General features: G+C 48.3%; 1 protein-coding gene across 1 annotated transcript in view; it reads left to right on the top strand.

Moving 5' to 3' along the window:
• Positions 1-23261, top strand: part of LOC146783078 (olfactory receptor 11A1-like) — a 35392-nt gene extending 12131 nt beyond the window's left edge. Inside the window, exon 2 of the mRNA XM_085637276.1 lies at positions 22296-23261. Coding sequence (XP_085493402.1) covers positions 22296-23261 — 966 coding nt within the window. The remainder of the gene's footprint in view (positions 1-22295) is intronic.
• Positions 23262-23570: the final 309 nt, after the last annotated feature.

The raw sequence follows: 23570 nt of genomic DNA, 5'->3' as shown, positions 1-23570 counted from the left end.
GTTCAAACCATATTATCTGGCTCTGTGGACATTAGGCTAAAAGTCACTGGAGCTGGGCCTGAGGGTGTCTGGTAACAATTCACAAGTTGCTTGGCCTTCAGTTCTCAAACTGATTTTTACTGATCAGAAGTAGATCACACTACAAAACTGGTTGGAGACCCCTGATCTATGTAATATGGCCCAATATTGCCAATGAACCTGAATGGCAATATGGCACCGAATTACCCGTTACCCATTATCTTTTTTATATAACTTGGTCATTTTATTATTATTGCAGATAATAACGGGCAATGATTGCAACATTTTGATTTATCGTTTGTGAATAAATTGTTAATGATATAATGGACATTGGTTTGGCTGTAGGTACTTCCACCTAATTTAGATGGGGCAGACATACTACCGGTTTTCAATGCCCATCACCTCCAGAAAAAACATGGCAGTAAGGGGCATTAAAAAGTGCTTAATGCCCCCCTAACCATGGTAGGAAACCCAAGGCAAGAGGGGCATTTGTTTTGTGGGGGTTTGCAAAACGAAAATCCTGCATTGGGGTTTTCCTTTTGAAAATAAAACAAAGTTTGTTTGCCATATGGCTCTGTCATGTTGTCAAAGCCATTCATCAAATTACAATGCATGGACAGGAACTTCTGTGACAGAGGTTCCTGCCAATGCTTGATGTCGGTTGGGTTGAACTATGTTCAAGTGGGCAGCACAGGCAGTATACTTCTGTTTAGTGGGGATAAGGTGCACAGAGTTCAAAACCAGCAAAAATAAGATCCATAAAAAGGTGACAAATCCGGGGTGGCTAGGCACAAAAAGCAGATTTCCTAGAGAGAGTTACCCCCAGAACTAGTTTTGAGTCAGCAGAGAGGAAGGGACTGCTCTTTGTCCAGGTGGGCGCACAGGCTTCGCACATGGAATGAAGGATATCCCTATCTTGAATTATTGGAGTAAAAGCCAATGTGTGGGATGGTAAGCAGGAGGGCTAAGAGGTAGTGCTGTAAAATTGTGTATGGTTGTCCATGAAACCAAAAGTTACCTTTTGACCAGTACCAAATGGACATGAACTGAACCTTGCTAGATGCCCCTACTGGAGTGAGTCCGGGTTACCCAGTCGTTGTCACTCAGGCCTGGGTAGCCAAAAAGCAACCCAGAGGAGATGTTCTAGGAACCCTGAAAAGTTAGGACTTACAATATGTTTTATCCAGAGCCATCGGGGGAACCTTATGGCAAAGTTGTCCAATTTTGATTAGGGGTTTGTAGTAAACTCCACTCCTCCAGTGGAAATCTCTTAGCTTTGCCCACTCTGTGCTTTGCTTGGAGCTCCACCAACTGCTGCGTGGAAGAGTTTTTTCTTGTGCACAGCTCACCAACATTAAGATGGCAAGCATAAATGATAAAATCCAGTGCTATGCTGCCTTCCAGCAAGGTTTCTCAACACAGGCGCTTGCGGAAGTTTGCTACCACACGCATTTTGAAATCTGCCGCTCGTGTGGCAGATAGAAGCACCACCATCTAGCGCACTGCGTGGTGCAATTCACCTAAATTTTACAGTGCGGGATAAGCTCCCATTGGTAAAAATCAGCTTGAGCAGCACGACATAAAGCAACTCTGCAGTTTGCAGGACTCCATGGAGACTCATGGAGTTTTTAGGTAACTACACGGAAATCCATGGAGTGAAACTCTGCGAGTTGCACCCACCCCTAAATTAGATATACCTTCCTTGGATGCAGCTTCAGACTTGCCCTGCTGGAGAATTTTGAGGTCCATGAGGTAAACTAAGTCAGAAGGTAAAATCTCTAACCGGGACAAAGTGACTTGGGGTATCCCACCAGCGTTACATCAAGGTTGGTTTAAAATCACATATAGGTCCTGGTCAACTGCTTCCACAGACTAATCATTATGTTTTTGGTGCTATTTTTATTTACAAATTTAAAAAATCATATCTCAGGTTCCGCTCATTGGATTTCTATCAGTTTTATGTCATTATTTTATTTGAAATTTCCCATCATACAGTTAAACTCGAGGCTGTAGCTCAAATATTGGGACTTCAATTGGATGAACACCTCCTGATTAAGTATATTCAGAGGTTGGGGAAAAGAAGTAATCCCCCTGCCACCCTAGGGGGAGGATGAGGACATCTTTCCATGAACATTAGAGAGGATCATGGCAACCCATGAACGATTAATCACATTTAGCAAAGTGACCTGTCATTGGATGCTGTCAGCTATTAAGCCAGGGAGCCTTTATAGATCCACACTATTTGTCTTAGAAGCTTCATATTACTTCTATACTAACTAATAGGCCCACAAAGAGTTGGTGACCATCTTGACATCTATGATATCGTTGTAATGCCTTGTGTTGAATTGTTCAGGTGGGCACCAGCTCTCCCGGTGCCACGTGACTGCTATCTTGATGCATGTAAGGGATGCCAAAGGACAAGGGAGGAGCATGGGTAGGCCTAGTTTGAACTCTCAGAGGGATATCACACCTCAGTGGTGCGCAGAGGTGCGATCATGCATGACAATGGGGGATTTCCAATGGGGGAAACATACCAACGCATCACATTGCCTTACTGGTTATGGGATATTATTTTGGTTGTTGTTGTTTAGTTTTAATTATGAGAGAGAGAGTGCCACAAGTGAGGCAGAACTGTCAACTGAACCCAAATATCCTCAAAATGCATGGTTGCGACCTTATAAGGACTAATATAGATAGTGAAACTCATACTGAAAGTTCTTGCAGACTATTCAATTGCCCTGCTCTTTTCTAGCCTATTCATCCTCACCTTCAACAAAGGGGGGAGAGAATGCAGCCTTACGGCTAGAGCGGTCGAACTCAGCGCTGGGGACCCAGGTTCGAGTCTCGGCAATGAGGCTCAACATCCTGTGATTCGGGCAAATCACTTAGCCTCCCCGTGTCTAACAAAAAAAAAAGAGAATGTGTCAATCTGTAACAAAACTGGTGCTCTTGTAAAGCGCTCTGATACCCGATGTCTCGGGTCTAGTTCACGCTATATAAAACTCCCCAAAAAAGAGGGATTGTATTCCTCTAATAAGAGGTTCTTGGGCCGGAGACACATCTGGGACAGCAGAATTGATATTGTGGCACTACAAGTTACAAACGTTAAAAGATCAGAAGAGACATGACTCAGACACAAACACTACCTACCGGTTTTTACTCTTCTTACAATTTTTTGCATAATGCTGTTGCTCATATTACCATAGATGCATCCATTATTTGAGGGCTATGAACCTGTAAACCTCTGCTTCCTTTAGATCATCCACACCTTCATGATCATTTACACATACACGGCCTCTGTCAACCCTGTACCACAAACAAATCCAAGGTGTACTCATTGTACTGTCTAACTTGACCCCTTTTTCAAGTGTTCACCCAGTGACCATAAGCTAATCTTCTTCGGATGTTGATTTGCCACAATAAGTGGGTATGTATGCCTAACGGAGGCTTTACAGTCAGTAATTAATGGGGCCTCAGCTCTTATCCACTTTTTACATATCTCTCTCTTTCCTAACAATAGCAAATACATTTTTTTTCCTTATCATGCATAATCCAGCTGTCTCATGCTCCCTCAACAGTAATATAAAAGAAGACTATGGAGGGGCTTAACTTGATCTCATATTTGAAGATTACATCTAAGCCTTACCAACGTCTCTCCAATACTTCACCAACTCTGGACAGTTGAAGAACACGTGACTATCATCTGCCTTTACCAGACCACATCTCCTGGACTTCATCTCCACATTACTTTTATATCTTTGCCGGGGTCTAGTAGTATCTGTACAGGGTAAAAAGATGGTTGCTTCTTAATGTAGCAAGTCTTACACACAAGCGTTTACAGGAAGGCAACAGACAAAAATGATGCCTTGCAATATGCGAGTTTTCACCCATCATCCTTAAAAAAACATTTACCGTTGTCACAATCTTTGCTGTGGTTTGGTCCCTGAAGAAGTTGAGGCCATACATCTTTGGCACTTCTTTCCATGTTCCAACTGACATTAGACCTCTCAGATGGCTCATGCAGATGAGGGAGGGAAATCCCAAACTGTTGAGGTGGGCCATTTCCCAACAGAGGATGGACTTCACGATGAAACACAGTCCTGGGAATGCTCATGCCAACGCAGATGGACTTTCTAGGTTTTTCCACTTTTTTGATGAGTACTACCAGGGTGTAGGTAAGTTACCCAACACCTTTTGTTTGTGTGAGAAAGTCATCCTTTTTGCCCTGATCACCGTCATTGTATTTCTTGATTCTGGTGGTAGCTGACTCTGACTGTGCCCTATGCTTTGCATATCAAAATCAGGGCCATTGCTCTGATTAGAAGGTATATGGAAATTAGATTAAATTACAATTGATACTGGCAGCCTAGCTGTAAATCCCCACTATATAATAGGGCATATAGGTTTATTGGCCCAGTAGACTTCATGCACTTAAGTGTGCATTCATGTGTTCCCTGCTGCTTTTCAGGCTACCCTTGATTAAATGTATATGCACATTCGACTTTAGATTTAAAGGTACTTCCGAAGCCTCAAACTACCTTTTTTTTACTATGTCAACCCTAAGGTCTCCCCTAGGTGCCCTATGGATTGGGTGCCTTGTAACTATAAGCAGGGGCATTATAAGAGATGTTTTATGAGCCCTGGTAAGGTGAGGGAAAAACTGCCAATTTAGTTTTCCCCATTGTAGAAAACTGGCTCTACATGCCAACATGGGAATATTATATTTACATATAATATTGACAGGAGCTAGCTAGAAATACCATTCAAAGACTTAAATTAATATTTTGAATGAATCCAACACCTTGTCATTGTTTGATTTATTATAACTGTTAGAGTCGGGGATCTCTGGTTGGCGCAAGGTTGCCCTTGTGTCAAGCAGGAACCCTCTCCTCCACGTCAGGGCGCAGGATAACCCCTCGCGAATGACCCTTGCTCACCCTCTAGGTGCGTGGCGTGAGCAGCCAAGGCGATTCCTCAGGCGTTGTTGGTTAAGCACTTACAATCGTACACACAGTAAATACATCAATCCCCCCAGAAACGGACACCAGACTTGGATATATATAAAAATACGATTCTTTATGTAAAAATAAGGTATATATATCTCAACAGACTTATCACAAGACCAATAACGTTTTCGCTAGGCCACCAGGTTATACAGCAGGCAAATGTTCTGGGTTCGTAGTTTCAAATGGATACTTTGTAGTCTCTTTACTTGTAGTTCCAGTACTCACAGAGATCGACTCCTGCGAACGGGGAAATAAGGCGTTGCGGGCCCCGAGCCCGATACTGGAACTTCTTTCGTGAGGTGGAGAGTCGGCACAGGTCGGTGCGACTCTCAGCTTGGGAAGTGTTCTTGGGTCCTCAATCAGCAGGTGTGGGCAGGTAGGCAGGCGCGGCCAGCGACCCTTTAGCACGGCGGTGCAGGAGGGTCTCCACAGCGGGGGCGGCGCGGCCTGAGATGTCCGAGGATAGCGAAGCGGGGTCACAGGGCACAGTCAGTGCAGCTGGATGACCCGGCGTAGATCACAGTCGTCGGACGGCTTCCGGCAGGAGGGGTGATAGCGCGTTCAGCGCACTCCAATGGCAGGCGGTGACAGGGGTGCAGGCGGCCTGGCCCGGGGACAGAGAGCGGCTCCGGACGGAGCGGGGCTCTCACGGGATTGCGGCAGGCGAGCTCCTGAGTGTCACGGCCCTAGGAGGGGCGATGAGGGGCGCAGTCTCTTTTCTGGCGGGATGCACACACGGCTCGAATTGGAGGACGAGCAAGAAGCACAGAGAACCCACTGTTCCTGGGGTTCAGTTCAGGGGGCAAGCTCAGATCAAGCCCTTGGAGAATGTTCAAGCACAAAGTAGCAAAGTCTTTTCAGTAAGTCTCTTCCTCTCCTTTCTCAGCAAGGCAGGCAGCAGGCCAGCTCCTCCAGCGTCTCCTTCTCCTTCTAGTCGGGCAGAGGTTCTTTGTGGTAAACAGGATTCTGATTTCTTAGGAGCCAGGCTCCTACTTTTATACCATGATTCTTTTGTTCTTTAGCGCCAGGGGGCCTAGGCCTGGCTCAGTCCAGTTCTGGAGCACTTTGTTATGGTGACTCTGCTCTTTCCTTTCAGCAGCAGGGCAGAGACATCAGCCGCCCCACAGGGGGTGGCGCCGGCTTTGTGGTGGCAGAGCACAGGTCTATTCAAGAGTCAAGGTGTACTCCTCCCACCCATCCAGGTGTAATCTCTCTACCCACCACCTGGCAGCCAACCTGTCTCTGGGGATCCCCCCACCCTGCTCCTACTGTTGCTAGGCAGAACACATACACACAGCAGAGGCGGACTGAGATGGTCAGGTCAGTAAATACTAACTTTCTAAAAGTAGTATTTACAAACCCAGGATACTAAAATAGACTTGACTACAAGAAGTATTTTATCATCCTGAGTTCAGGCATACTAAACTTGACACTTCTACCATGCTCTCTGAGTCCACTGGGGTCACAGCGTCGGCGTGATCCCGGCAGCCCATTCTGGCCTATGGAGAGCAGGTAGCCTTCAATAGTGAAGAACGAAAATGGCTGTAATTCACTACTAAGACATGCCACACACATCAGGGCATGTCCTACCTTATGCCTACAATGCACCCTGCCCTTGGGCCTACCAGAGGGGTGGCTAATATGTAGGTAAGGGAAGGTTTAGGGACTGGCAAGTGGGGGCACTTGCGCAGTCAGCGCGACGGTCCGGGACCGCGCACAGGGTCTGCGGTGGCAGACCCTAGACACACTTTACAAGGCCGCTTCCGTGGGTGGCGCAACCAGCGCTGCAAGCCCACCAGCAGCATTGGCATTCACAAGCCCTGGCACCCCTGGTGCACTCTACTGGGGACTGATAGTGAATCCAATCAACCAATCATGGACATCAATTACAGGTACACTTTACTTAGGGAGCACTTGCACTGCGGCACGGATTAGCCGTGGCGCAGTGCCCTGAGCGGACAACACCAGCAAAACAGTCGAGGCACACCATCAAAAAGTGGAAGGGAAACTCACGCCAAGGTGCCAGGTCTAACACGTGTCCCCTCCAGCTGAAATGTGGGGAGAACTACCCTTGCCCAGGGGGTTCCTCGTCACTAAGGCGGAAATACCTGGACAGACCGTCAGCGTTGGCGTGATCTGTACCAGGACGGTGTTCCACCGTAAAGTCCATACCCTGTAGGGAGATGGACCACCTCAACAGCTTCGGGTTTTCACCCCTCATTTGCATCAACCATCTGAGGGGCCTGTGGTCCGTCTGAACCCGGAAGTGAGACCCAAACAAGTAGGGTCTTAGCTTCTTCAGCGCCCAGACCACAGCAAATGCTTCTTGCTCAATTGCACTCCACCTACTTTCCCGTGGAAGTAACCTCCTACTGATGAAGGCTACGGGTTGGTCCCAGCCCTCCTCAGTCATCTGTGAAAGAACAGCCCCTACACCATGCTCTGAAGCGTCTGTCTGCACTAGGAATTCCTTGGAGAAGTCAGGGGCCAAGAGCACGGGCGCCGTGCACATGGCAGTCTTCAGGGTGTCGAAAGCTTTCTGACAGGTGTCAGTCCAAATCACGTTCCTGGGCTGCTTCTTCGAAGTCAGCTCTGTCAAGGGGGCAACGATCGTTCCATAGCCCTTGACAAACCTCCTGTAGTACCCAGTGAGCCCCAGGAAGGCCCTCACTGCGGTCTGCGTCTTGGGGGGTTCCCAAGCCAGGATGGTCTCAATTTTGGGTTGCAAGGGTGCCACCTTGCCACTCCCCACTTGGTGTCCCAAGTACACCACGGAACCCTGCCCGATCTGGCACTTGCTTGCCTTGATCGTGAGGCCTGCTCGGCGCAGCGCCATCAACACTTCCCAGAGGTGGCGCAGGTGTTCAGGCCAGGTGGCACTGAACACTGCGATGTCATCCAGGTAGGCGGCACTGAACGCATCCAGCCCAACCAGTACCTGGTTGACCAACCTCTGAAAGGTGGCAGGGGCATTCTTCATCCCAAATGGCATGACTCGGAACTGGAAGTGCCCATCTGGTGTAGAGAATGCGGACCTCTCTTTGGCCCCATCGGTCAAGGCGATCTGCCAGTACCCAGACGTTAAATCAAACGTACTGAGGAACCGGGCAGCCCCCAGCCGATCAATGAGCTCATCAGCTCTGGGGAGGGGGTGCGCGTCAGTCTTCGTGACTGAATTGAGTCCTCTGTAGTCCACACAGAACCGGAGTTCAGGTGTGGCTCCCGGCGCAGCAGCCTTTGGGACCAAGACCACGGGGCTGGACCAAGGACTGCTGGAGGACTCAACCACCCCTAGCGCAAGCATTTTGGAGACCTCCTCCTTAATGCAAGCTCTGACCCTGTCAGTTACCCTGTAAGCCTTGTGCTTTACAGGTAAGCTGTCTCCTGTGTCCACATCATGGACGCACCAATCTGTGACACCAGGAACCAGGGAGAATCGGTCGGAAAACTGTCCCAGCAAGTGGCGGCAGTCTTCCTGTTGTTCGGGCGTCAGGGTGGGTGAGAGGTTAACTCCATCCACTGACCCATCTTTCTCAGAGGCCACTAAGAGGTCAGGAAGAGGCTCGGTCTCCTCTTCCATTCCATCATCAGTGGCCAGCAGCATGCCCACTTCGGTCCTCTCTAAGTGGGGCTTAAGGCGGTTAACATGTAGGACCCTCAAAGGGTTCCTGGGAGTCTGCATGTCCACCAAGTAGGTGATAGGACTTTTGCGCTCCACAACCTCAAATGGACCGGTCCACTTATCCTGAAGTGCACACGGCTCCACTGGGGCCAAGACCCACACCTTTTGTCCAGGTTGAAGCTCGACCACAGTGGCATTCCGGTCGTACCACCGCTTCATCTCCTCCTGGCTGGCTTCCAGATTTGCCTCAGCAAGTTGCCTGAAACGCCGAGTCTGGTTTCGGAAGGCCAGCATGTAACTATATACATTCTGGGGAGGTTTCCTGGGAGATTGCTCCCAGCCTTCCTTTACCAAACTCAGAGGTCCTCTTACCGGGTGACCATACAGAAGCTCAAAGGGGCTGAACCCTAGAGACTTCTGCGGCACCTCTCGGTAAGCGAAGAGCAGGCATGGCAAGAGGACGTCCCACTTACGCCTCATTGGACCGTCCAGGCCCATGATCATGCCTTTGAGGGTTCGGTTGAATCTCTCAACCAACCCATTTCCTTGGGGGTGGTAAGGAGTGGTGAACTTGTAAGTTACCCCACACTCCTTCCACAGGGATTTCATATATGTGGATATGAAATTGGTCCCCCTGTCGCTCACCACCTCTAGAGGGAATCCCACTCGGGAGAAAATTCCCATCAGTGCCCGTCCCACCACGGGGGCCGTCACTGTCCTCAGAGGGATGGCTTCAGGGTACCGGGTGGCATGGTCCACCAAGACCAGGATGAACCTGTTGCCCAGGGCTGTCTTGGGGTCCAGAGGCCCCACAATGTCAATACCCACTCGTTGGAATGGCGTACCGACCACAGGGAAAGGTTGCAGAGGAGCCTTATGCTTCCCTCCGCTCTTACCACTTGCCTGGCAAGTCTGACAGGTTCTGCAGTAGGAATCGGAATTCTTGTGCATTTGGGGCCAGTAAAAGTGGGTGACAAGCCTGTCATAGGTCTTGTCCATCCCCAAATGTCCTGCTAACGGCACATCATGAGCCAGCCCCAGTAGGAAGGTTCTGAACTTCTGGGGTACCACCAGCACACGGGCTGACCCAGGTTCAGCAGCCTTAGGCTCGGAATACAGGAGGTCACTCTCCCAGTACACGTAGTGTGTTTTGGCCTGAACACCATTGGCCTGGTCTGCAGCCTGTTGCCGCATACCCACGAGAGAAGGGCATTCTTTCTGCTCCCTGCAGAATTCCTCCCTGGAGGGACCTCCTTCTTGCTGCCAATGGGTCAGCTCAGGCAAGTCTCCCAGTTCGGCAATCTGTTCCCCGGTAGGCTCCAGAGCATCCCCCTCAGGGTCTACTTCCTCCTGGGCCGTGGGAACTTCGGGGGCCGGTTTCCCGCGCCTCCTGCGCCTTCTCCCTAAGGCCGGTTCCTGGACCTCTCCCTCAGGCTCCAGGACCCTCTCAACACCCCTACTGGCTGCCATGGACCGGGTGGTCACGCACGCCCAGTCGGGTAGACCCACCATCCTCAGATGCGTGGTCTTCTCCACCTTTTCCCAAGGGGAACTCTCCAGGTCGTTCCCTAGCAGACAGTCTACAGGCATGTCAGTTCTCACAGCGACTTGTAGAGTACCAGAGACCTCCCCCCACTCAAAGGGAACTTGAGCCATTGGACAACGACTCTCTACGTTGTCAGCATTGACAACCCTACAGTAGGCATTGGGTACAATCTGCTCTTGAGACACCAGGTGTTGCCTCACCGAGGTCACGCTGGCTCCTGTATCTCTAAGAGCCTCAACCTTCTTTCCATTGATGGTCACCACCTGCCCATATTTCTTAGTGTTAGAGGGCAGGTAGGTTACAGGGACCATCTCACTGTCTCCTAGCGAGACTAGGGTCATCTGCCCGGGACCCCCACCCTCCTGGACTGCTACCTCCTCCCCAAAGTTAACACTAGCTACTTGCCGGGGTGGAGCACCAGTGGGTGCGGTCTTACCAAACAGGCGACACTTAGGATCAGAGGCAATGTGACCCGGGTCACCACACTTATAACAATTGAAGGGCCCCTTTGGAACAGGTCTACCTGTCGGGGCCCCGTTCTGCTGCGGGGGTGGGGGAGGCTGAGAACCCTTCTGCTGGTTCCCTTGGGAATTACTTTGGGGGCCTTTTTGGAACCCCTTCTGTTTACCCTTGTCCCCCCCACTCTTCTGCTGGGGACCCTGCCCACCTTTGGCGGAGTCTCCCACTTGACCCTTGTGGACCCTGGTGCTGAGCCAGCGGTCCGCCTCCTCAGCAAGCTTCCTCGGGTTGGACAGCTTGCTATCAATCAGGTGCTGGCGTAGCTCAGGAAAACATTGACTGGACAAGTGCTCCCATGCAATTAAATCAAGCAGCCCTTGATAATCACTCACTTTGCTACCCTTCACCCAACCATCCAGCGCTCTGCAGAAAAAGGTCACATATTCCACATACGTACTCTCAGGGATCTTCTTGGTCTCCCTGAACCTCTGTCTATATAGCTCAGGAGTTAACCCATACCTGGTCATTAAAGCTTCCTTCATATGGGGGTATGAGGTTTGGAGATCTAAGGGTAAATCTAACAGTGTGTCACGCCCTTCAGCAAGGAACCTTCCCCACAACCCCGCTCCCCAGTCTTTCTCAGGGACCCGGTGTGAGGACATGGCCACCTCGTAGGCCCTAAACCACTGCCCTATGTCATCCTTTCTGAAATACTCCTTTACTACATCTTTGGGGATGTACACCTTGGACTCTACCTGCGCTGGTGGAGTGCTGCCACCAGAAGGAGCGGTGTCCAAACTTTTCGCCTTCAGCTCCAACTCCTTCAATCTTATATCATGATCCATTTGGCGTTGTTGCGCCTCCAGGGCCAACTTCTGCTTTTCCATTTCCATCTGTCCTGCCAACTTTGCCATCTCCATTGCATGCGCCCTGTCTGCTGCCCTGTCTGCCAGCTCCTCTGGCGACCGGACTCTGCTGGGCTCCTCAAGGTTGTCGGGTGGAACGATGTCCCCCGCATTCCGTAGGTCTCGTGACTCCTTCCAGGCTCTCAACGCCTTGGTGTACTGGGGCTTCCTCTTGCATCCCGCATGGGGGACTCTGAATTGTACACTGTAGCCTTTCAATTGCTCCATCGTGTAGCCTTCCAGTCTCTCCCAATCCACCTCATCGATTCCAGAAATCACAGAGAGTGCTCTCCCAGCGGAGTGTGAGCCAGGCATGGTTGCAGTAATGGCAGATGTCTCAACAAAGTTCAACAAAAAACCTGTGGCTGCGTTATTTGGTCTGCTCTCACTATCTGGTGATTAATAATTCACTGTATGCAAATTACAAGTGCAAATCCGAAATCCCAACCGCTGCCAACAATGTTAGAGTCGGGGATCTCTGGTTGGCGCAAGGTTGCCCTTGTGTCAAGCAGGAACCCTCTCCTCCACGTCAGGGCGCAGGATAACCCCTCGCGAATGACCCTTGCTCACCCTCTAGGTGCGTGGCGTGAGCAGCCAAGGCGATTCCTCAGGCGTTGTTGGTTAAGCACTTACAATCGTACACACAGTAAATACATCAATCCCCCCAGAAACGGACACCAGACTTGGATATATATAAAAATACGATTCTTTATGTAAAAATAAGGTATATATATCTCAACAGACTTATCACAAGACCAATAACGTTTTCGCTAGGCCACCAGGTTATACAGCAGGCAAATGTTCTGGGTTCGTAGTTTCAAATGGATACTTTGTAGTCTCTTTACTTGTAGTTCCAGTACTCACAGAGATCGACTCCTGCGAACGGGGAAATAAGGCGTTGCGGGCCCCGAGCCCGATACTGGAACTTCTTTCGTGAGGTGGAGAGTCGGCACAGGTCGGTGCGACTCTCAGCTTGGGAAGTGTTCTTGGGTCCTCAATCAGCAGGTGTGGGCAGGTAGGCAGGCGCGGCCAGCGACCCTTTAGCACGGCGGTGCAGGAGGGTCTCCACAGCGGGGGCGGCGCGGCCTGAGATGTCCGAGGATAGCGAAGCGGGGTCACAGGCACAGTCAGTGCAGCTGGATGACCCGGCGTAGATCACAGTCGTCGGACGGCTTCCGGCAGGAGGGGTGATAGCGCGTTCAGCGCACTCCAATGGCAGGCGGTGACAGGGGTGCAGGCGGCCTGGCCCGGGGACAGAGAGCGGCTCCGGACGGAGCGGGGCTCTCACGGGATTGCGGCAGGCGAGCTCCTGAGTGTCACGGCCCTAGGAGGGGCGATGAGGGGCGCAGTCTCTTTTCCGGCGGGATGCACACACGGCTCGAATTGGAGGACGAGCAAGAAGCACAGAGAACCCACTGTTCCTGGGGTTCAGTTCAGGGGGCAAGCTCAGATCAAGCCCTTGGAGAATGTTCAAGCACAAAGTAGCAAAGTCTTTTCAGTAAGTCTCTTCCTCTCCTTTCTCAGCAAGGCAGGCAGCAGGCCAGCTCCTCCAGCGTCTCCTTCTCCTTCTAGTCGGGCAGAGGTTCTTTGTGGTAAACAGGATTCTGATTTCTTAGGAGCCAGGCTCCTACTTTTATACCATGATTCTTTTGTTCTTTAGCGCCAGGGGGCCTAGGCCTGGCTCAGTCCAGTTCTGGAGCACTTTGTTATGGTGACTCTGCTCTTTCCTTTCAGCAGCAGGGCAGAGACATCAGCCGCCCCACAGGGGGTGGCGCCGGCTTTGTGGTGGCAGAGCACAGGTCTATTCAAGAGTCAAGGTGTACTCCTCCCACCCATCCAGGTGTAATCTCTCTACCCACCACCTGGCAGCCAACCTGTCTCTGGGGATCCCCCCACCCTGCTCCTACTGTTGCTAGGCAGAACACATACACACAGCAGAGGCGGACTGAGATGGTCAGGTCAGTAAATACTAACTTTCTAAAAGTAGTATTTACAAACCCAGGATACTAAAATAGACTTGACTACAAGAAGTATTTTATCATCCTGAGTTCAGGCATACTAAACTTGACACTTCTACCATGCTCTCTGAGTCCACTGGGGTCACAGCGTCGGCGTGATCCCGGCAGCCCATTCTGGCCTATGGAGAGCAGGTAGCCTTCAATAGTGAAGAACGAAAATGGCTGTAATTCACTACTAAGACATGCCACACACATCAGGGCATGTCCTACCTTATGCCTACAATGCACCCTGCCCTTGGGCCTACCAGAGGGGTGGCTAATATGTAGGTAAGGGAAGGTTTAGGGACTGGCAAGTGGGGGCACTTGCGCAGTCAGCGCGACGGTCCGGGACCGCGCACAGGGTCTGCGGTGGCAGACCCTAGACACACTTTACAAGGCCGCTTCCGTGGGTGGCGCAACCAGCGCTGCAAGCCCACCAGCAGCATTGGCATTCACAAGCCCTGGCACCCCTGGTGCACTCTACTGGGGACTGATAGTGAATCCAATCAACCAATCATGGACATCAATTACAGGTACACTTTACTTAGGGAGCACTTGCACTGCGGCACGGATTAGCCGTGGCGCAGTGCCCTGAGCGGACAACACCAGCAAAACAGTCGAGGCACACCATCAAAAAGTGGAAGGGAAACTCACGCCAAGGTGCCAGGTCTAACAATAACTATTACAGAAAAATAAGTTATAGAACTTTTTTTTCTGTGAGCCACAATCCAGCCTTTCAGCTGCCTTCTGTTGATGCCTTAATGAAGTGTGAAGTAGCCTGCTAGAGAGACAAAGGATTTGCTCTGGGTGGAGAACTGCAGCTGCAGAAGCATAAAGAGGATGGGGTGGAGTAGCCAAACCTGTCTTCATAGGGACAATGCCACTTTGACACAGCACAGGCTCAACCCCAGTTCCTGCACACCCAGCCACATAGGAGCCCCTGTAATTAGATTAGTGAAGGGCCTGGAAGGGGAGTGTTAAAAAACCTTAGCCACACAAGTGGGTTGCTATAGCCAGATCTAACCCTTCAGGGGAGAGTCACTCCATTTTGGATTTTGGAGGAATAGTGCTTTATAGGAGAAGAACCTGTCACACTTTGTAGGACGCTGTCATACACTCGGTTGGCACCCTGCATCCTATTTGTCAGGGGTGCCCTCAGCTTCATGCCCAGGAACACTGAATACGTACGGAAGACCTACATGGCAACAAAGATCTACTACCTGAAAAAATACGTAGAAGAAGGACTGCCATGCTGGAACCCTGCTATAAACCCAAAGTACTGCACTCTGAAGGACTGCACCTGCTGCACAGTCTTGTACTACATCCCTAAGGACTTTGCCTGGCCTCATAAGGATTTAAGGGCGGACCCCATGCAAGCTGCCGGTTAACAGAGCCCACCTGCATAATCTCCACCAAGAACTCCCAATCTTTTGAATGCGTTCAGTGTACATTTAAGGATTTGGGCAGGTGCATTGTGGAAATTGTAGTCCCAACTTCCCAAGGACCATCTCAGAGCTTCTAGATCTTTGTATTGGTGTTTTGGGCACTTTGAACCCACAAGAGGAACTCCAGGAAGAAGCTCCAGAAGTTTGGAGAAGTACGGAACAACTTTTGAAAAAAGTTCCAGGAGGTGACCAACTTGACGTCGAGAGTCAAGCCGGCGACCTCAAACTGTGACCCGACCAGGAGTTCAGGTTGTCCCGCTGAAATCACCAGAGCCGAAGGCTTCCAGGAGTTGACCAAGGGCTAGCACTGGATCAAGCCAACAATGTTGACACTAATCTGGCCTGAAGAAGAGCCTTGATCGATTTTGAGATAAAATCATCAAGAAACATTTTGAAGTGCACCTATAAAATTTTGACAGAGGTTTCCCCGCTTAGTGTATCTGACCAGGGCTCCATCACAGTCAGCCTAAAACTTTTTCTGTGTTTGGTTTTTAAGCCCTAGAAACTGTTTATTCTTAAAAAAAATTAATATCTCCGGTGCCCGACATTGGGTTTTTGTCATTTTGGTGTCATTTTAAAGATTAAAATATTTCCTATGTTTATATACTGGTGTTGCATTGGTTGTGCGTGTTGTGTCTTACCTATTTTTTGCATTGGTGTTTTTAAATGGTTTCTACACCTGTCTCCTAATTTACGCCTGCTTGCTTGTTGCCAGCTACCAAGGGTTGAGCAAGGGATTAATTTATTGTGACCTCAAATGAACATTTTATTATGTTTGTTACCTAATTCCTGGTGGTAAGTCACTCCGTATCATTCCTAATAAACCACTTTCTAACAAGGAGAAAGGTGAAACTGACAAGGGGGATGTATGTCTAGGTCAAAGGCTGTCGATAGAGTAAAAAATTGGGACCAATTACTGGCCGGTGGTGTGGGTAGGTTCGGTAACATACTGGGTGAGGCCACGGTTTGCGAAGCTTCCTAGAAGGGTCCTTAGATTTTGGGTCTGTGAGGTCTTTTAAATGAAAGATGTTGTCTCCAAGGAGGATGAAGGTGCTGGCAACTATGATGAGGTATGCAACAAACAACGTCCATGATGTCGCTAGCAAATTTGGTGTGGGGTCCTGGTGGTTTGTATTCAAGGGTTCCCCCAGGGAGAAGTTTGCTGTGATGCACATCTTAAATGGAAGCTGTTCCATGTAGCTTGTGGGAGTGTCATATAGGTAATGCAGCTGATGGTATCCTTGAATATGATTATATCTCGACCTCTAGAGTTTTGCTGATGGTCTTGCCTAACAATCTTGTAGTCAGTTGGGATGACGGCAATGATGTCTGGTGCAAAGGTTTGGTTTAGCTCTGTATCAGTGAGAAAGAGCAGATCTAGAGCATGGTCATGCCATAGGTCCCACATCTCTGTGGTGTGTTCGACGAGTGAGTGGGTGTCGAGGAGCAAGCATGTGAGAGGAGCATGTTGTTTGGGTGGTGTTTGGTGTGTGTGAGTGGGTATTTGATGTTTTTGAGAGTGAACAGGTGGGGTGCAGGGTGCTATTGATACGGGAGTGGCCGGTGTTGGGGTCTAAGAGAGTGCATGTTAACTTGCAGAAGGAGCATATGAATGCTCCTTATGTGTTGTGTGGTGCAATGTGGCACAATGGGACAAGTGGTGACCAGGATTAAGAGCATTGATGAGCACAGTAAGGTATTGTGGGTAGGGTGTAAACTAGGGTCCCTTTAGACTGGGCACAGTTGAGGCATAGAAAGGCACAGATAGGATTGGCTTTGGCACATCAACCGTGCGTCCCCTGTGTGATGCTACTGCAGCCACGATTAAATAGGTCCTTGGAGGAAGGAGGAGCGCAAGGTACTCTGAGCGAGTGTAGGAAAGTGAAGTATTGTGCAGCAAGGTTGCTTAGGCTTCACTATGTAATTCTCTCACAATACCCCAAGATGGTCCTTGCATTCAGAATAATAAATCCATAGCTCAGTCCTGTTAGTGTGGCAAAGAGCAGTCAGGCTTTACTAAAGGAACATGTGTTAACCATTTTAGAGTAACAGCATGGACGATGAGTGAGTGACACGACACAAAAGAAATTCAACAGCAATTTATAAAAAATGTATGTAGATTTTTATATTAATTTAGAGACAAAAATGAAGACAATCAGAAATGTATGTCTGGAGTTTTGATTTTCAAAGGAAAAATACATCAAAGCAAGTCAATCCTGCAGAACTTTAACCTTGCAGTCAATGGTATAAAGCACTAGTGACAATCGGCAATTGGTAGGATGAGTTGTGTGCAACCCACTGGGGGAGTAAAGTAATGTGGGTCCCAGGACCAGGCCACGACCGTCAGTTCAGTTTTACCAGGCTGGTAGGGCCCGGGTACAGAGTGATGTTCGTTGTCCCTAGTGCTGAAGTGAGATCTGCGGGGGAGCTGATTTTATTGCTTAGAGTGTGTTGGTGAGGAAACGGATGCAAAAAGGTGACAACAGGGCCACTGCGGTGGTCAGTTAAAAGGTGCTATGGAGTTCCCACAAAGCGTAGCATCGAGTGAAGATTGTGCCCACCCACAAGCCTTGGCAGCAGTAAGCTCAGTGTTCAGATATTTTGACACCCAGAGGTCCGGAGAAAACGGTACTCACCTGAATTTGCAGTAGGCACGGACTACATTTCCCATAATGCAAAGGACCATCTACTTTTAGGCAATTCTTCAGGCAGCCCGATGGCCAGCAATTCTTTGGTTCCAGTATGTTGTTTTACCTGTAGACTGCAGTGGGCTAGTGCCACTAGTCCAAAGGACTATGGAGTTTCCTTTGGCTCTCAAAGGGGTCTCTCTGTCTGGGGGAGCCAGTATTTGGTCCAAGACGAGTTGTAGTTGTGCAGGTCAAGGAAGGTTGCCACTGGTGCAGAATAGCACACCTTTGTTTGTGCAAGTCCTGTTGATGCAGATTCGGGTCTCTTCTTTGTCCTTTGTTGTAATTCAAATCAGAACTGAGGTTCTGGTGCCAGAGGTGTCCCTCAAATCCTAGATTTAGGGTTTTTAGGGATGTGGGTGCAAGTAGCTAAGGGGCTACTAGCCCCAGTGGCTAATCACCCTTGAGGTGACCACATCCAGTGGGTTGAGCACCTTTGCTACCAGAACCCTCTATTCTACCACTTTTAAAAATGGCAGAAAACGTTCATAGCTGTACAGACCAGGTAGCCCACCCTAGGGGTGTGGCTTGTCTTTTGGGGATTTACACCTCCTGACTATTTAATTTTCCCATCTGCCTGTGTGCAAATGTGCCTGGGGGATAGGGCAGGGCTGTTTCCTCCTTTGAAAGGCAGCCTGGATGCATATAAGAGGCAGGGTAAACTGTGAAGTTCACCGCCTTGATGTGCCACTGTTGTCCATACTGTTAGTTAGGGAGGGAGATGTCACCTCCTTCCCTTACAGTCCTTTGTTTCTGATTCCTGGGAGTATTCACACCTCCTAGCAGTGGTTCAGATTCTTGTCTTGGTGGGAGCACAGGAAAGGCTGGGGCACCCAAGGGGACAATCTCTAAGGTAGCCACCTGGGTGCATGTCGCATCAAGTCTGGAATGAGAATCATGCTAGGGGTGATGAGATAAGGTGGATGATACCAAACATGACATATTTCAGTGGGGCCATAATGGAGCTGGCAACCTAAAGGCTGCCCGGGTCCCAGCCCATATTATCCTAAGTCCCCCTGATCACTTATAGTACTGCTTACATGGTGAGGGCAAAGTCAAATTGGATCTGTTTTCACTGCTTCTGCAGTCTTCAATGCCAGGACTGCTGTCATCTGTTTACTTGGGTCACTCCGTATGGCACAAACAGGGTTTCAGGCCCTTGTGACCCCTTTAACTCTCATGCCCTGGATACCACTGGTAACACTTATCAGGGACTTATAAGAGGTTAAAGTCCTTGCCAATTGGGGTTTCCAATTTAAATACATCATTTAGGGAGCGAGCACTGGCACTGGGGCTTGGTTAGCAGGTTCCACTGTACTTTTAGAGTAAAAAACATCAACTTTGAGGTCCAAATTGGGCCAAAAGTATGAGGGGCGGCCCCTGCAAACAGCCTGTTTTCATTCAACAAGAAACAAGTAATGTGCAGATAGATGATGGGAAATCCAGTTATGGGGAATGGGAACTTCCTCTTGCTTGGCTTCTTTTAAAGATGGTTTTACCAGAAATCCAGTGCTGTCACTTCCTGTGCAGATAGATGATGGGAAATCCAGTGATGTCATTTCCTCTGCAGATGGGCAATAGGAAGTTAAGAGCTCTTGCTTGGATGCTTTTTTTTAAAGATGATTTTAGCAGGAAACCATTGATGTAACTTCCTGTGCAGATGGGTGATGAGAAACCGAGTGATGCCACCTGCTGTGCATATTGGCAATAGGAAATTAAGTCTGCTTACTTGGCTTCTTCTTTTAAAGATAATTTTGGCAGGAAACACTTGATGTAACTTCCTGTGCAGATGGAAGATGAGAAATCCAGTAATGTTCTTAAAACTCCATTTCCTGCATCTTCCATGTTCTTCGAGCACTTCAGAATTGGCTCAAAGCAGCAGCTTTGAGAACTGGATTCACATCATTGACTTTAGAAACTGGGGGAGTAGGTTGGATTAGTGAGGGAGTGGGATAGTATTGGGCAACATTTATATGAGGTGGTTTTTATTTCAAAATGTATTCGTTAGGATGGTCTTTTCTATCTCCCTCCGCTTGTTAGAGGTGTTTCTTCTCTCTTTCCTCTGGCACCTGTAATTTTCCCAATGAATGAATATGATTGTTTTTGGCATGGAACGGGTTGTGAGGGATTCGGGGATTTGTATGTTAGAATGTACACTAAAAATATATTTATATAAAAAAGTGAACTTTGGAAACCCCTTATCTTTTCTTTTGACCAATAGCCCTTTGATTAAAGGCTGACTTGACATCCCGGTGACATAGGGAAACAGCCACTACAATCCGGGCATCACACCGTGATGCCATTACAACGCGTCATTGCAATGAATGCATTGTTACCACGCAATGCCATTACTATGCAAGTCATTACATCGAATTGCAGTAGATGGCGTGCAAACATTAGAAATAGTGTAGTTTACTATTCCAAAACCTTCCCTACTTTTATGTAGGCAGGAGTTGGAATGGTAAATTATAAATTTCGAATGTCAGCGCGCCATCTACTGCAAGTCGATGTAATGACTTGCCTAGGAATGGCTTTGCGTGGTAACAACACGGTCGTTGTAATGACCGTGTTGTAATGTCATGCGTTGTGATGAATGTATTACGTTACAACACATACATATACAACGCATGCCTTTACAATGCAGTTTTTACATCGTATTATACCTTTACAACGCATACCATTACAACGCATAACATTACATTGCATTTAAGGTAAGTGTTGGACAGTGTAGGGGTAAAAATGACTATTCTAACTCCAGTGGGTGCAACAGTAGGGTAAGTGATGGATAGTGTTGGGGTAAAAATTACTATTCTAACTCCAGGGCGTGCAACAGTAGGGTAAGTGTCGGATAGTGTAGGGGTACTATGCGTTGTAATGGTATGCATTGTAATGACATATGCGATGTTATGCCTGCGTTGTAGTGTGATGCGTTGTAGTGTCATGCATTGTAGTGACATGCAATGTAATGGCTGCATTGTAAAGGATGTTGCAATGTAATGACTACATTGTAAATGTAGTGCGATGTAATAACTAACCTTGGGCTTAGTTCGCGAAGTAGCTCTACGCGTAGCTACGCAAAGTGTACTTTGCACTACGCGAGCTACGCGTAGCACTTCGCGAACTGCGTAGTACCCTGTTCGCACTGTGCAAGATGCCGTTTTCAATGATTGCAAAGTGCGGACAAGCATCCGGCACTGTGCAATCATTGAAAACGGCATCTTGCACAGTGCGAGCTGTAGTTTTCTGCCGCTCGAGTAGATTTTTAATCGAGCAGCAGCTTTCTCAATGCGGACTGGTAGTTTCTCATCGCGAGCGGTCGCGAGCATACGTGACCACTCGCAATGAGAAACCTGACCTCCCCGCGTTGAGAATCTCGCCGGGAGGTTTATTTTCCACGAGGAGAAAGTCTCGCCGGGATGCCATTTTGCTTGCTCGCGGTCGCCAACTTGACGTTGAGGACCACGAGCAAGCAAAAAATGACGGCTGCACTATGCTACGCGTATTGGCACTGTGCTACGTGCAATTCGCGTAGTGCGAAGTAGCGCAAACTTCGCAAACTATGCGAGCGTTGTGTAGTGCTTTGCCCAGGGTTAGTAATAACTGTGTTGTAAAGGTTGTTTCCCGTTGTGATGACTCGCGTTGTAACGTGTCATATTCGTGACATATTACTGTTGTGTGTATCATCTAAAGCTCAGGTGGGTATAATCCACATGACTATACCATAAAATAAAACAAAATGACTGGTGAGAATTTGGTGACATGATATAATTTTGTTTTTACAGTTGTGAAAACCCGGACTTCTTTAATGTGGATTATAATACCCTCTCTCCTTAGATTTAATGTTAGTAATGAGTTTAATGTGTAATGTTACTGTAATTCTGTTGTATGATTCGTACTTTGGCATAAGTATCCGTGGGAATACATGTCAACTAGTGAAAGATGCCCAAAGCCATCAAACTCTAATGTGGCCTGATTAATTACTTGTGGCAGAGATAATTTAAAGCATCCCACCCATCACTCGTTAGTTTACTTCAGATTGACACCCCAACTGCAACGGGTGTGCCCAGATATGGGTCCAGTGCTCATTGTGCCACTGGCTCAAACTACACCCGACCGATGCACCCCAATCAGGGGCTTGTGTTCAAGTTTGGAGAGGACCTGGCTTGGCAGTCTGGGTGGGACTTTTCCCATTGGAGCAGGATCATGACTGATTTACATATGGCTTGGCCTAATCTGGGGTGGCATGGTCGGCAAAACATCATGTTCTGGGATGCAACCCTGAATAATTACTAGTGGTTGACATTATTTCAATCAGCCCACCCATCGCCTGTTTGCTTACTTAAGCATAGAAACTAGGGGGCAGATTTTCAAGCCCCTTGCGCCACGTTTGCGTCACTTTTAAAATGGGAAAAGTGATGCAAAAGTGGCGCAAGGGGCTTGTAAATCTGCCCCTAGTTCTATGTACGTCAGACGTGAAAACATATTGCTATAACATCAGCATGCAAAATGTCTTTGGAATAATAAATGTGGCAGTTGTTTATGCAGTATTGGATCATAAAATGGCAAAGTGGTTCAAAGACATTATATCTCTTGTTGTCTTTGTTTCTCAGACAATAGCAATGACAGAAGCTGCCTGCTCAGGGAACACAACTGGTGTCGCAGAATTCCTACTGACTGGACTGCAGGTTGACCCACAGTTGAAGCCTTTCCTCTTTTTTATATTCCTCAGTATGTATCTGTCAACAGTGTCAGGAAATGTCCTCATCATTGTGACTGTGTATCTGGAGGACAGCCTTCACTCTCCCATGTACTTCTTCCTTGGGAACCTGTCGCTGTTGGACGTCTGTACCACATCCAGTGTCATCCACACCTTACTCAGTGGGCTATTGACAGAAATCAACATAGTATCATTCTCTGCTTGTTTGGCACAGTATTTCTTCTTCGGCTGGACAACAATTACTGAGTGCATCCTACTGACAGTCATGGCCTATGACAGATATGTGGCCATATGCTTTCCTTTACATTACCCAAGACTCATGGACCGCAGGTGTTGTCTTCAGCTGGCTCTGGGGTCCTGGACGGCTTCATTCTTCCTGATGGCACCTCTGGCCTCTTTTGTGAGGACAGCACATTTTGTTGGACTCGGTGAGCTAGATCATTACTTTTGTGACTATGAACCTCTTCTGAGAGTAGCCTGCTCTAACAACGACTTTATTAAAGTAGTAGCTTTTTTCCTATCAATTGCTGTCATTTCAATCCCTTTCATGTTAATCATTATATCCTATTTATATATTATATCAGCAGTCCTTAAATTCCCATCAAAAGAAGGGAGAAGAAATGCTTTCTCTACATGTAGCGCCCACCTGGTGGTGGTCGGCACATACTTTAGCATGTTGATTATAATGTATATGGTGCCGCCGTCTGGACACTCACTGAATGCAAACAAAGCGCTGTCGCTCCTCTACACCATGGGCACCCCAATGACTAACCCAGTTGTTTATGTCCTGAGGAATAAGGCTGTCTTGGAGGCCTTTAAAGGGATCCTGAGGAAGATGCTACAGTCTATTTATGTCTAGAAATATTTACTTTTTACTCAGGGTGAAAAGCTGCTGATCTCACTGATGGTTGCAATGTATATTGTTAGTGGGAGGATGCAATGTTCTTGTGGTGTTTTTTGTTATAGGATGGTGCACTGGCTTGTTAATGTAGAGTACATTTCACTTGTACTCCTAAACATGCAGAGGACTGCTTCACAGCCTGAGTCAACTTTGATGGGTTATAGAAGCATTGGAGGGGATGAATTAGTGCAAACACTCTAAGCATGGGAAGACACTGGACTCAGGTCTTAACCACAGTCCAAGTCTGGTGCCCTGTGCTGCAAGTGC

The sequence above is a fragment of the Triturus cristatus genome, chromosome 12 (genome assembly GCF_964204655.1).
Source record: "Triturus cristatus chromosome 12, aTriCri1.1, whole genome shotgun sequence".
NCBI classification, from domain to species: domain Eukaryota; kingdom Metazoa; phylum Chordata; class Amphibia; order Caudata; family Salamandridae; genus Triturus; species Triturus cristatus.
Note: the sequence above shows the minus strand (reverse complement) of the source record. Positions and strands in the feature narration are given on the sequence as shown.